The sequence below is a fragment of the Podarcis gaigeae genome, assembly GCF_964106915.1.
Source record: "Podarcis gaigeae genome assembly, chromosome: 12".
NCBI classification, from domain to species: Eukaryota; Metazoa; Chordata; class Lepidosauria; order Squamata; family Lacertidae; genus Podarcis; species Podarcis gaigeae.
This window is the reverse complement of record NC_139688.1, coordinates 8430421-8444816: the sequence shown is the minus strand read 5'-3', so window position 1 is coordinate 8444816 and position 14396 is coordinate 8430421. Positions and strand designations below refer to the sequence as shown.

General features: G+C 48.0%; 1 protein-coding gene across 1 annotated transcript in view; it reads left to right on the top strand.

Annotated features, from left to right (window-relative positions):
* The window catches only part of MINDY4 (MINDY lysine 48 deubiquitinase 4), a 97639-nt gene that overhangs the window by 38078 nt on the left and 45165 nt on the right, over positions 1 to 14396 (top strand). The window contains exons 10-12 of the mRNA XM_083704073.1: positions 204 to 308; positions 7728 to 7791; positions 13019 to 13084. Of these exons, the coding sequence (XP_083560199.1) occupies positions 204 to 308; positions 7728 to 7791; positions 13019 to 13084 (235 nt within the window). The remainder of the gene's footprint in view (positions 1 to 203; positions 309 to 7727; positions 7792 to 13018; positions 13085 to 14396) is intronic.

Below are 14396 nucleotides of genomic sequence, written 5' to 3'. Positions count from 1 at the left end.
TCTCCATCAGAAGCCCTGCAGGGCCGCTGCTGCCAGCCAGTGTAGGCGGCATTGAACTACAGGGACCAGTGATCTGACTCGGCAGAAGGCAGCTTCCTATGTTCACTGCCGAATGGTCCTCCCTGTTCATTGCCCATTTCATTTCTCCCCCTGCAACGTTTGCCGCTGGTGACGCCTTGCTATCTCTTTTTGTCTCGAAACAGGCAGTGCCTCCAAGTGTCGGCAGCTACCAGAACCCAGTGCCTCGCTCTGGCCATCGCCAGCATTTTGTGGCGTGGAGGCGGCCGCAGGAAAGCCACGATTGCCTTGTAAGTGGAAGACGTGTTTTCGGAAAGATTGAGCAGACCTCCTCCCTTTCCTGCCCCCTTCCGACAACGCCCTCCTTAAGCCACTGATTTTCACACGTTTCATCAATAAAGATCCTGATAATAGAGGGTCAGTGTTATGTACTGAGTTGAATAGGATCCAAACTGCAGCAGTCTGATTGGTCCTAGAACAATGCAGCAATATGATTGGTTGGCAGGAACCACCCAATCATGCTCCAGATAGAAGTGAATCCACAACCTGATTGGCTTACAGTAGAATTCCAGAATTAGCCAATCATGTGCAGCCCATTGTGTAAATAATGTATATAAAGCAGATACTTCGAGGGGACATTCATTCATTCCTCCTCACCACTATGAGCTGAATAAAGAGCATGAAATCACTTTGCGACTCTGAGTATATTTCCCTGGCGACGAAGGTGGGATCCCGCTGAGCTGACTGCCACACACAGCACCGCAGCACCGCCACCTGCCGCACCGCTGCCTCGCACCGTGTATCCAGGCTTCAGCTCTGGGAATGGCAACCGACAGCAGCTTCTCGCCATTCAACCCAGCAATGGGAGACTGGGAAGCGTACGCCTCCCGTTTTACCTTCCTCCTAGAAGCCAAAGGGGTCACCGATGAAGAAGACGCCAAGAAGAGGGCAATATTCTTCAGCGTCTGCGGAGAGGAGACATTTGAAATCGCCCGGGCTCTCCTTGCGCCTGAAGACGTCGCTACTGTTCCATACAAAACAATAATGGAACAGCTTAAGGGGCACTTTTCGCCACAGCCCTCAGTGGTGGCTCGTCAAAATGCCTTCTACGCAAAGCGGCAAGCCCCTGGGGAAACCATAACTGGGTTTGTGACCTCTCTCCGCCAAGCCGCCCGGTTCTGCAACTTCTCAGAGCTGGAGAACATGCTTCGGGACCGCCTCGTTGGTGGCCTGAAGGATGAGAAGCTGCAACGACGCCTCTACGCTAAGAAGGACCTAACGTTCCAGGTCGCTCTGGAGGAGGCCCTGGCAACGGAAGCTGCCAAGAGGTCGACACAAGAGGCACGGCCGAGCCTGCCATCCCAACCGAGGGTTCACCACGAAGACCTCACCGACGACTCAGGATCTGACAGGGAGGAAGTGCACCGAGTACAGCAGCACACTCAAGCAGCCCACATACCACAGCTGCCTCGACGAGAAGGAGGGAACTGCGCAAGCTGCGGGGAAAGTCACGAGTGGAGGACCTGCCGTTTCCGCAACGTAGAGTGCAGGCAGTGCAGAAAATTGGGACACATCGCCCGGGTGTGTCGGGCTCGGCCCACCCGACGCCAGGCATCAGATGACCAATCCAAGAGCCCCAGGTCCCGGGGCCCAACGCACCAAGGCAACTCGACGGAGCTCACGGACGTCCAGGTATACCAGTTGCCCTACCCCAACATAGAGACAATTTATGTAGAGGTACGGATAGAGGGGGCCCCATGCCGCATGGAGCTTGACACGGGTTCAAATCTATCCATAATCTCGGCAAGGACCTTAAGGAAACTGTGTCCTACTGGGGGTCCCAAACTCAGGCCGGCCCCATTCACCCTCCGGGACTTCCAGAAACGTAACGTCCCCACAATTGGGGTGGGGACCTTCAGGGTGCAATACCGAGGGCGGACGCGGCAACTGGACTTGCTTGTGGTCAAGGGCCCCTACATTAGCTTACTGGGATTGGCATGGTTTGGACCACTGGGGCTAGCCATCACCGGGGTGAACCATACTACCTTACAAGTGGACGTGGATGCCATATGCAAGGAATTTCCAGAGGTTTTCGATGGGAAATTGGGACAGTATACGGGCCCCCCCATTGCTCTACAGCTTGACCCCGCAGTACGACCGGTCAGGCTAAAGGCCCGCCGGGTCCCGTTCGCCCTGAAACCCCGTATAGACGAGGAATTGGACTGGCTTGTGGAGCAAGGAGTGCTGGAGCCGGTGCCTAATGCCCCCTGGGAAACCCCAATCGTCACACCCGTCAAGCCTAATGGTTCAGTCCGCGTCTGCGCAGACTACAAATGTACCATAAACAAGGCCCTCACGGCCCATGCATACCCAGTGCCAGTGGTCAGCCATGTCCTTGCCACCCTGGCTGGGTCGAAAATTTTTGGCAAGCTGGACTTGGCCCAAGCATATCAACAGCTTCCAGTAGATGAGGCCACAGCAGAGGCACAGACAATTGTGACGCACAGAGGAGCGTTCAGGGTAAAGCGGCTGCAATTCGGTGTCAGTGTGGCACCAGGCATATTCCAGAATCTAATGGACTCGCTCCTTAAAGGGATTCCTGGCGTCACTCCCTTCTTCGATGATGTGTTGATTGCCGGGCCCACACCAGAGGAGTTTGAGGACCGCCTCCGCACCGTTCTGCACCGTTTCCAGATGGCGGGTCTCAAGGTGAAGCGGGAAAAATGTCTACTAGGAGTGCCTCAGGTGGACTTTCTGGGATTTATGGTGGATGCAGAAGGGGTCCACCCAACTGGGGACAAGGTACGGGCCATTTGTGATGCCCCAGCACCCAAGAGCAAGACTGAACTTCAGGCCTTCTTGGGACTATTGAACTTTTACCATTCCTTCCTTCCCCACAAAGCAGCGGTAGCAGAGCCCCTACACAGACTCCTGGACAAGCGGGCCCCTTGGGTGTGGGGCCAGCGCCAGGAGGCTGCATTCCAGGCAGTCAAGGACCTGCTTGTCTCAAACTCGGTCTTGGCGCACTTCGACGAGAGGCTGCCAGTTGTGCTAGCATGCGACGCCTCACCCTATGGCATCGGCGCTGTCCTGGGACACCAACTCCCGGATGGGAGAGAGGTACCGGTAGCATACTTTTCCCAGACACTCAACGCAACCGAGCGGAACTACTCGCAAATAGACAAGGAGGGGCTCGCAATCGTGAAGGGAGTAAAAAAATTCCATGATTTCTTGTACGGGCGGCCCTTCACCGTGGTGACTGACCACAAGCCGTTGCTTGGCTTGTTTGCTCCCGAAAAGCAGACCCCCCAAGTGCTGTCTCCTCGTGTCCTCAGGTGGTCAATTTTCCTTGCCAGCTACCAGTATGCACTGATTCACCGCCCGGGGAAGGCGATGGGCCATGCGGACGCCCTCAGCAGGCTACCACTACCAGAAACAGGCCCCGACCCATCACCTGCACAAGAGGTTATGAGCCTGGAGCTGCTTCCTGACCTCCCCATTCAGGCACAAGAAGTTGCACACCATTCCAAGAAAGATAGGGTCATCTCCTGGGTCCTGGACTGGGTGTGGAGGGGATGGCCCAGCAGCAGTCCTGGGCCAGAATTCGCTGGCTACACAACCCGCAAACATGAACTGTCGGCCCACAAGGGGTGCCTGTTATGGGGAAGCAGGGTTGTTGTTCCCCAGCCCCTCCGCAAAAAGGTCCTCACAGCCCTACATGAGACACACCCAGGGGTAGTAAGAATGAAGGCCCTGGCCAGGAGTTATGTGTGGTGGCCAGGGATCGACGGAGAGATAGAGGCCTGGGTCAAACACTGCCAGGCCTGCCAAGAATCCCGCCCAGATCCCCCAAGGGCCCCAGTCCAGTCCTGGGAGTCCGCCCGAGCACCATGGTCACGCCTGCATGTGGACTTCGCTGGCCCCTTTCAGGGGAAAACATTCTTCATAGTGGTGGACTCCTACACCAAATGGCTGGAAGTCGCACTGGTACCGTCCACTTCTACGTCCGCAGCCATCCGGGTACTACGCAGGCTGTTTGCAACCCACGGGCTCCCTGACACTCTCGTCTCAGACAATGGGACTGCATTTACGTCAGGAGAATTCCAAACCTTCACAGCGCAGAACGCCATCCGCCACATCCGTTCGGCGCCATTCCACCCTGCCACCAATGGCCAAGCAGAACGCATGGTGCGGACCACCAAGGACACCCTTCGCCGCATGACGCAAGGGGATTGGGAGTACCGCCTTGCCACATTCCTCCTAGCACAGCACAGCACCCCCAGCTCAACAACTGGCCGGACCCCCGCTGAACTACTAATGGGTCGGCGCCTTGCAATCAGATTGGACCGCCTTCACCCCGATAGAGCTCAGGATGAGGTAGTGGTGGGGGAAGGCAGGAACCCCCGGACCTTCAAGGCCCAGGACCCAGTGTACGCAAAGAATTTTGGGGCAGGCCCAGCATGGGTACCTGCCACAGTCACCAGGGTCACTGGCCCCGTGTCGTACGAGGTGCTAACGAATGGGGGGCAATGCTGGCGCCGCCACTGCGACCAGATACGGCGACGATTCCCAGGAGAAAACCAGGAGGAGGAAGGGTCAGAGGAGTCCCAAGGGAACAGCGGGGCAGTGAGGCCCATAGAGCAGGAGGGGGCAGCAGGAGAGGCAGAATCAGTAAATACAGAGAGGACCTGCGAGGCCGAAAGGACACCGGAGCCAGAACCACGCCTGAGCGAGCCGGTTGCGCCAGACCAAACAGGCCCATCACAGCCAGCATCCTTCGAACACGAGCCAGAACCTGAACCCCGGACCAGGGAACACCCCAGGCCACAACGCACACGTAGGCCGCCGGCGTACCTCGAGGACTATGAATGCGACCTCCCGGGCAGGACTGGAACTTAGAGGGGAGGGGTGTTATGTACTGAGTTGAATAGGATCCAAACTGCAGCAGTCTGATTGGTCCTAGAACAATAGGATCCAAATTGCAGCAGTCTGATTGGTCCTAGAACAATAGGATTCAGAATGCAGCAGTCTGATTGGTCCTAGAACAATGCAGCAATATGATTGGTTTCCCCCAAACCTAAATAATATACCAATTCCAGTCCTTTTGTACGCAGATGATGCGGCACTTATTTCCTTCTCTTGTGTGGGTCTAAGAAAACTTTTACGAGCTCTTACAGAGTATTGCGAAGCTGAACACCTAATAATAAATTACACTAAATCAAAAATTATGGTGTTCTCCAAGAGAAAACTCCGACATAAATGGAAAATTAATAACCAACCTATTGAGCAAGTAACATCCTTTAGATATCTTGGAATAATCTTTGATGAGAAGGGATCCTGGTGCCATCAGATTAAGAATTCCATTGCAAATGCGCAAAGATCCTCCAGAGCTATCATAAGATTCTTCTATAGAAAAGGAGGTCAATATGTTCCTGCTGCCTCCCAGGTCTTTGTCGCAAAAATACTTCCACAACTGATGTATGGCACCCAGATATTTAATTGTCAAAAACTCAAGTCCCTGGAATCTGTACAAACTAAATTTTACCGCTCCCTACTAGGGTTACCTACCTGCCATTAGGCTGGAGGTAGGTCAACTCCCTATCAATGCCAGGATATGGATCCTGAAGATTCACTTCTGGCTAAAACTCATATTTTTCCCAGTGGGAGTGGCTCCATTGACTCTATTAGACCCGTTCCAGTCTAAATGGAGATTGTTGCTCTATGAAAAATTGAAGGGCCTGGGGCTTTCCCCACAAGAACTTATAGCCTCAGGTTTTGAAAAGGCTAAAAGGATGGTGAGCCAGCGAATAGGAGATGTAGAGCTCCAGGACCATATGAGCAAGATAGATAAATATCCAGCCATCCAAGATTATGGAAAAGGGTTCAATCTAACACCATATTTGCTGGATTTACAAATCGCAAAATACAGGCGGGCGTTTACCCTTACCAGATTTGATGTACTGCCATCTGCCTTACTAAAGGGCAGATACGTGGGCAAACCCTATGCTGAACGAGTCTGCCCATGTGGTCTGAAAGAGGTGGAAACGGTTTCACATGTGTTGCTACACTGCGACCTCTATGGGGATATCAGGTCACTGTTTATTTCCCCTATCGTTCAGAAATTTCCAGGTCGATCTGAATCTCAGCGGCTGAAAATCCTACTAGGAGATAAAAACCCAGAAGTAACACTGAAAGTGGCCAAATTTTCTGCGGCTGCGATCAAGCGGAGGGCATTAGCTGTAAAAAAGTAAAAGACTTGACCCCTGGACAAGCCCCTTCATTTTTTAAGTCTATACATACATTGTAGTGCGTGTGTGCGTGTATGTGTGTGTGTGTGTGTGCATATGTGTATTGTTTTTATGTATAATTTTACAATTTTTAATTGACACCATTACTCCCCTTGTAAATTATCGTTGTTGTTTTTTCTGGTCTATGACCGTAATAAATTAATTCATTCAATTCATTCAATATGATTGGTTGGCAGGAACCACCCAATCATGCTCCAGATAGAAGTGAATCCACAACCTGATTGGCTTACAGTAGAATTCCAGAATTAGCCAATCATGTGCAATCATGTGCAGCCCATTGTGTAAATAATGTATATAAAGCAGATACTTTGAGGGGACATTCATTCATTCCTCCTCACCACTATGAGCTGAATAAAGAGCATGAAATCACTTTGCGACTCTGAGTATATTTCAGTCAGCTTCCTTCGGAGACAGCTCGGCCTCCCTTACCGATTTTCCACCCCGGGAAGATACGGGAAAATATTGTGCATGTCAGAGCACGCCAAACCAGGCAGGATGCTGCGTGAAAACCCCTTGGGTTTTCCCTCCCCTAGTTAACAGCAGCCACAGGGAGTGGTGTTCTTCATCAGGACCGCAGCGAGGGAGAGAAGGTTCAATCCTGCCCACTCCGCACCACTCAAGTCCCAGAGACTTTTGGTGCCTTTCACATCTGCTGCTAATTTGGAAAACACACACACACACACACACACACACACACACACACCCTGGTATGTTTGCAAAAGTTGCACAGAGCATTGTGACAAGTGTGTCCACTCTGTACACATAGCACTCGTCCATTCATGAAACTGCAGCAAGCGCTGCAACAAAAGGTTGCGGCGTGGAGTCCGCGCTGCTGTTTTCAGGGAGAGGCCCGTGTTGATCGCTGGCAGTAGCAGAATCAGTCAGAATATGTCAGTTCTGTTAATATTCTTGCAGCAAATTAATTATTTTTGCAGCAAGGACTAATCATGTATGTTTAATTACTGTTGAAAATGATATGTTAAAAAAAACTAATTAAAAAGTGTGTGTGTGTGTGTGTGTGTTGCAGCAAAGACCTGGGAGGCGGCCAGGATATATTGGCCCCCTTTTCCATAGAAAAACCTTATCATAGCTTTGGTAGGTCTTTGGACCAGAGTTGGACCAGTGGTGTCGCTCAGAGGAGAGGATGTTTTCCCAACCTCTGAGGTTCCTATTTAAAGAAAATCTGAAGGACAAAAGCACATGGGATTACTGTTTTCCTCTTGCCTGGGAAAGTATTGAGGGGGGAGAGATTCCAAACTCTTGTTTGCTCCTCCAGCCCCTGCCAAATATTGACCCTGGATGCAAAGGGCACAGTCCTTCAATGACTCCTGCCCTTAGCGAACGGGGCTCCTCATCGGCTGTTTTCCTTCTTCAGATCTTTTGTTGTTCTGTTCTTTTTAGGTGTACTGGAACGCAGCAGTTCACTCCTGTAGGGAAATACAAAGCAGATGGGATCTTGGAAACGGTAATGTTTTAGCCAGAACTGTCCTCCACCCGCCCTCAACCTTTCATAGAATTGTAGAAAGTTGGAAGAGACCCTGAGGGGTCATCTAGACCAACCCCCTGCAATGCAGGAACCTTTCTTGGGTATATGTTCCCGCTTTGTAGTTAGAAATAGCGTACAGCGGTAACTTGGTTCTCAAACGCCTTGGTACTCAAACAACATGGAACCCAAACACTGCAAACCCGGAAGTAAAGTGTTCCAGCTTGCGAACTTTTTCTGGAAGCTGAACGTGCTCCGTTTGGAGTGTTACGCTTCCAATTTGAGTGCCACACTTCTGTTATGAGTCTTACGCTGAGGTCTGTCTCTTTTTGCTGTTTATTTTGCATTTTTGTTTTGGCGGCTCTTTCAGTTTTTGTTTTTGTGACACTGTGGAACCCAGTTCAGCTACCGATGGATTGATTGTGTGACTGCAGTGCATTGTTTATTGCTTTCATTTTATGGACCACTGGTCTTGTTAGATAGTATAATTCATGTTAAATTGCAGGTTTTTTTTTATAATAATTTTTATTCAATTTTTCCAACACAAAAAAGGACAAAACAATACACAGACATAAACAAGTCAAAAACATACAAACATGTATAATTACAGGAAAACATATTTTCATAACCTTGCTTCTCGGACTTCCCCCTACCTCCCCTTTTCTGCATCTCTGTTTTAAGATTTTTTCAGCAACTCTTCGCACCAATTAATTAATTACTTATTTTCTCTTTAAGTTTCTTCTAACACTTAATCAATTACAGCTGTAATTCTATATTTTCCTTTCCCTTGACATTTCAGCATTCATCAATTTTACAACAATTTCTCAAATATACTTTAAATTTCGTCCAGTCTTCTTCCACCGTCTCTTTTTCTTGGTCACGGATTCTGCCGGTCATCTCCGCGCCCATATAGTCAATCACCTTTGTCTGCCATTCTTCCAGTGTGGGTAGTTCTTGTGTCTTCCAATACTTTGCTAAGAGGATCCTTGCCGCTGTGGTAGCATACATAAAAAATGTCCTATCCTTCTTTGGCACCAATTGGCCGACCATGCCCAAGAGAAATGCCTCCGGTTTCTTATGAAAAGTACATTTAAGTACCTTCTTAATTTCATTATAAATCATTTCCCAAAAGGCTTTAATCTTCGGGCAGGTCCACCAAAGGTGATAAAAGGTTCCTTCCATCTCATTACATTTCCAGCATTTATTACTGGGCAAATGATAAATTTTTGCGAGCTTGGTTGGGGTCATGTACCACCTGTACATCATTTTCATAATATTTTCTCTTAAGGCATTACATGCCGTAAATTTTATACCGGTGGTCCATAACTGTTCCCAATCCGCAAACATAATGTCATGACCAAAGTCTTGTGCCCATTTAATCATAGCTGATTTAACTGTCTCATCCAATGTATTCGATTTCAACAGCAAGTCATACATTCTTGATAAGTTCTTAGTATTGGGTTCTAACAACTCTGTTTCTAATTTGGATCTCTCCAACTGGAAGCCAATTTTCCTGTCTTGTTTAAACACTTCCATTATTTGGTGATAATGAAGCCAATCTCGTACTTTGGGCTTTAGTTTCTCAAAACTCTGTAATTTAATTTTTCCACTCTCTTGCTCTAGAATTTCACAATATTTTGGCCATTTCGATTCCATATTAGATCTTTTCACTTCCTTAGCTTCAATTGGTGACAACCACCTAGGAGTTTTGTTTTCCAACAAATCCTTATATCGAATCCAAACATTATACAATGCTTTCCTAACAATATGGTTTTTAAATCCTTTATGAATTTTTACCTTGTCATACCAAATATATGCATGCCAACTGAATCTAATATCAAATCCTTCCAAATCCAAAATGTCTGTATTCTCAAGAAGTAGCCAATCCTTCAACCAGCAGAAAGCTGCCGATTCATAATACAGTCTTAAGTCCGGCAGGGCAAACCCTCCTCTGTCTTTCGCATCAGTTAATATCTTAAATTTTATTCTGGGCTTTTTGCCCTGCCAGACAAATTTAGATATATCTTTCTGCCACTTCTTGAAACAGTTCACTTTATCCACAATTTGTAATGTCTGGAACAAAAATAACATTCTAGGCAATACATTCATCTTGATTACAGCAATTCGGCCTAACAAGGAAAGTCTCAAATTTGACCATATTTCTAGATCTTTCTTTACCTCCATCCAACATTTGTCATAATTGTCTTTAAATAAATTCACATTCTTAGATGTCATATTAATCCCCAAATATTTCACTTTTTTTGCCACCATTAACCCAGTTTCACTTTGAAACCTCTCTTTCTCATCATTTGTTAAGTTTTTCTCCAAGACTTTAGTTTTTTGCTTATTCAACTTGAATCCTGCTACCTGACCAAAAACTTGAATTAGTTCTAAAACTCTTTTCGTACTAGTGTCTGGCTGTTGTAAAGTCAATACTAGGTCATCTGCAAAGGCCCTCAATTTATATTGTTTGGCTCCGACCTGAATTCCTTCAACCAGCTGGTCCCCCCTAATCATATTTAACAATACCTCCAAGACGGATATAAAAAGTAATGGGGATATTGGGCACCCCTGTCATGTCCTTTTTTCTATAGGAAGTTCTTCAGTAACCACATTATTTACAATTAGCTTAGCCATGTTAAATTGCAGTTTTAGGGGTTGTTTTTAAAAGTCTGGGATGGATTAATCCATTTTGCATGACTTTCTATAGGAAAGCGTGCCTTGGTTTTGGAACGCTTGGGTTTTGGAGCGGACTTCCGGAACGGATTAAGTTTGAGAACCGAGGTACCACTGTACTCTATTCCGCACGTGTGGAATTTGCAAACTTGTGCATCTGGGATTTGCACTCTCGGAATCCCGAGAATCCCTGCTATCCATCAAACTTGAAATGCATGCTTCTAGCCCTTAATGCCAACAAGAACAGAACCGGGAAATATGTGGTCAGCGTCTGGCAAACGCTGAGAATCCAGATTTCAGCACGTTTCAGCAAATCTGGGGGTTTAGCCGCTCAGCAGTTATTCCCAGAGTCCTGGGAGTGTGTGGTTGTGTGTGTGTGTGTTCCCAAAAAAGAGGGGACCCAAATTCCCTTTCTTCCGGCGGGGCTGCTGTTAGGCTGGGGAAGAGGCGTAAAACTAGGCATTACGCAACAGTTAAAAAAACAAACAGAAACCTTGACACCGGGACTCCAATATACATGTTTGCACATAACCCATGCGGCGAACCCCAAACTGTGCAGAGTGGAGATGAGATCAAAACAGTAATGAACCGGAAAGATCGTTCTTGTGGAATGAACGTCATGAAAAATACAAGGCGTTTCAATTTAAGCCTCTCTGGGGATCCTCATCAGCCCTACATCTCCCAACCATCTCAGAAAGTAGGGGGGAGAGAGAGAAAAAGAAAGAGAAGAGACCATAGTTCAGGGCTTTGCATCTTCAGAGAGTCCCAGGTGATGGGAAAGCCCCTCCCCCATTGAGACTCTGGGGAGTTGTGGCTGGTCAGAGGCTATCCTGGATTAGGCAGACAAATTGTCTCACCAGACCAGGCAGCTTCCAGGGCTCTTGTGCATTATTCCGGAACACCCCCCTTCTTCAAAGCTCCCCTAAGCCTTCTTCTTAACCCATTTGGGCCACATTTCTGCTTTTTTTGGGGGGGGGGTGTCATTTTTAATTGATTTTACAAATGAGAATTCGTTACAGTACCAAATACATATCCGTAAAACGAGATTTCTCTGAATCTCACTACCCCCCCCCCATCCACTCTGTGGGCCCTGTTGTCAACACTTCCAACTGCATATTATTTCATAGTCTCTGTTTTGTATCTATCCACATTGTCCATAGGGGACGCGGGTGGCGCTATGGTCTAAACCACTGAGCCTAGGGCTTGCCGATCGGAAGGTCGGCGGTTCGAATTCCCGTGATGGGGTGAGCTCCCATTGCCCGGTCCCTGCTCCTGCCAACCTAGCAGTTTGAAAGCACGTCAAAGTCCAAGTGGATAAATAGATACCACTCTGGCTGGAAGATAAACAGTGTTTCTGTGCATTGCTCTGGTTCGCCAGAAGCGGCTTAATCATGCTGGCCACATGACCTGGAAAAACTGTCTGTAGACAAATGTCAGCTCCCTCGGCTAGTAAAGCGAGATGAGTGTCGCAACCCCAGAGTCGTCTGTGACTGGACTTAACGGTCAGGGGTCCCTTTACCTTAACTTTCATTGTCCATATTTCTTACATTACAAGTGGGATTAAAATCTTGCTAACATTTTCATCTGCTTACAGTAGTCTCCTAAATAAATTATAAACTTTTCCCATTCTTTCTTGAATTTCTCGTCTTCTTGGTCTCTGAGTTTCCTAGTCAGTTTTGCCATTTCGGCATAATCTAACAGCTTAATTTGCCACATTCCTGCTTAAACCAGGGCCACATCCATGCCATGCCTTTAGAGCAGCATCATGCTTTGTTAAACCACCATGGCTTCCCGCGAAGAATTCTGGGAGCTGTAGTTTGTTTCTGGGTGGTGAGTGCTATCGGGAGGCCTCCCGATTCCCCCCACAGAGCTACACTTCCCAGAGCTCCCTGTGAAGGTAAAAAAGGTAAAGGACCCCTGACAACTAAGTCCAATCACAGACGACTCTCGGATTGCAGCACTCATCTTGGTTTACAGGCCGAGGGAGCCGGCTTTTGTCCGCAGACAGCTTTTCCGGGTCATGTGGCCAGCATGACTGAGCTGCTTCTGGTGCAATGGAACACCGAAACCAGAGCAACTCACGGAAACGCCGTTTACCTTCCCACTGAAGCCGGTACCTATTTATTTACTTGCACTTTTTTTTGACGCCCTTTCAAACTGCTAGGTTGGCAGAAGCTGGGACCGAGCAACGGGAGCTCACCCCGTCGCGGGGATTTGAACCGCTGACCTTCTGATTAGCAAGCCCAAGAGGCTTAGTGGTTTAGACCACAGCTCCACCTGCCACAGCGCCAGCCAGTCAGGGGTCCTTTACCTTTACCTTTATACCTCTACTAGAAAGCCTCAGAACCCCAATACGTAGCAGAATGCCTGTCTCCACCAGGAGAAACTCTTTGCTACACATGACAGTAGTCCTCTCTCTCTCTCTCTCTCTCTCTCTCTCTCTTTGGGATTTGTTGCCTAGACCTTGGCTGGATGTTTCCCTTTTATTTTGGCCTAACTCCCCCCCCCCCACTCTTTATTCTTCCTTTCGCAGCTGATGTTGCACGTTGCCACAAGTTACGAAGACCTGCTGAGGTTCCTGCAACAAAATATTCATCAGGTACGAATCTCGGCCAGGTCCGGTTCTCAATCGCTTCTCAGTTGCAGTGTGATTTTTCTCACACACACTTGTTCAGAGCATTTATTTCCATTTGCACGTCGCCTTACATGATTCATAAAACTACAAGTGAGGCACTCAAACTATATCCTTGTTCTTCCTGTGTGTGCCAACTATTCTGTCCGTGATTTTCTTCTTGTCCTTGTAAAATGTTATATCTAGCTTTTCCTGGTTGTTGCTGTTCTGCGTCCTGCCTTGGGCAGAGCTGATATCCCATTATTGTTTCAGAATTCCTCCATTGCTCTGCCCTGTGTTTCGTCGTTTTGCCACTTTTTACAGCAGCTGCAAAAATCACACTGTCCCAATAACTACTATTCTACAATTCTACCTTGATGGCTTTACCTCCAGCTAAGAGAAGGAGGAAGACCTGCTTTCAGCTTGTCTTCTATAATCTTCAGTTAGCAAGTTTCTGTGGAGCATGTAGCAGACTTGGCTGGCGACAGTAACTTGTCAAAGAGACTGGATTTGACCCCTTTAGCTGTCTCTGCTTCTACAGAATCTCATCTTCCAGGTACAGAATGCCGGGAAGGTCCATAGCTTAGAGGCAGAATGTCTGCTTTGCAAGCAAGAGCTTACTGGTTCAATCCCTGAAGTCTCCAGGCAGGGTTAGGAGAGGCTGCCTGCCAGAAATCCTGGACAGCCTCTGCCAGTCAGGTTAAGAGATACTGAGCAAGACAGACCAAACATTCTGCCTTGGTATAAGGCAGCTCCCTATGTTTCTAAAATCACAGGCTTGGCAGGGACACCAAAAATGACTTACAGACCAACTCCCAATTCTACATCAGTACAAAATAAATTCAACCCCCCCAATCAATCATCATAATAATAAATGTTGTGATATTTTGGTTGGCCTAATATAGGGTGGTAGTTCACAGTTTTGCTTAAGAGTAGACCTAGTGAAATCAATGGACCTAACTTAGTCATGTCCATTCTTTTCAATGGGTCTGAGAAAGGTAAGATAAATGAACCTGGGTGGTTAAGTCCAGTCAAAGGTGACTATGGGGTTGTGGCGTTCATCTTGCTTGCAGGCCGAGAGAGCCGGCGTTTGTCCACAGACAGCTTCTGGGTCATGAGTCCAGCATGACTAAGCCACTTCTGCCGAAACCAGAGCAGTGCACATAAATGCCATTTACCTTCCCGCTGGAGCGGTACCTATTTATCTACTTGCACTTTGACGTGCTTTCGAACTGCTAGGTTGGAAGGAGCAGGGACCGAGCAACGGGAGCTCACCCTGTTGTGGGGATTCGAACCGCCG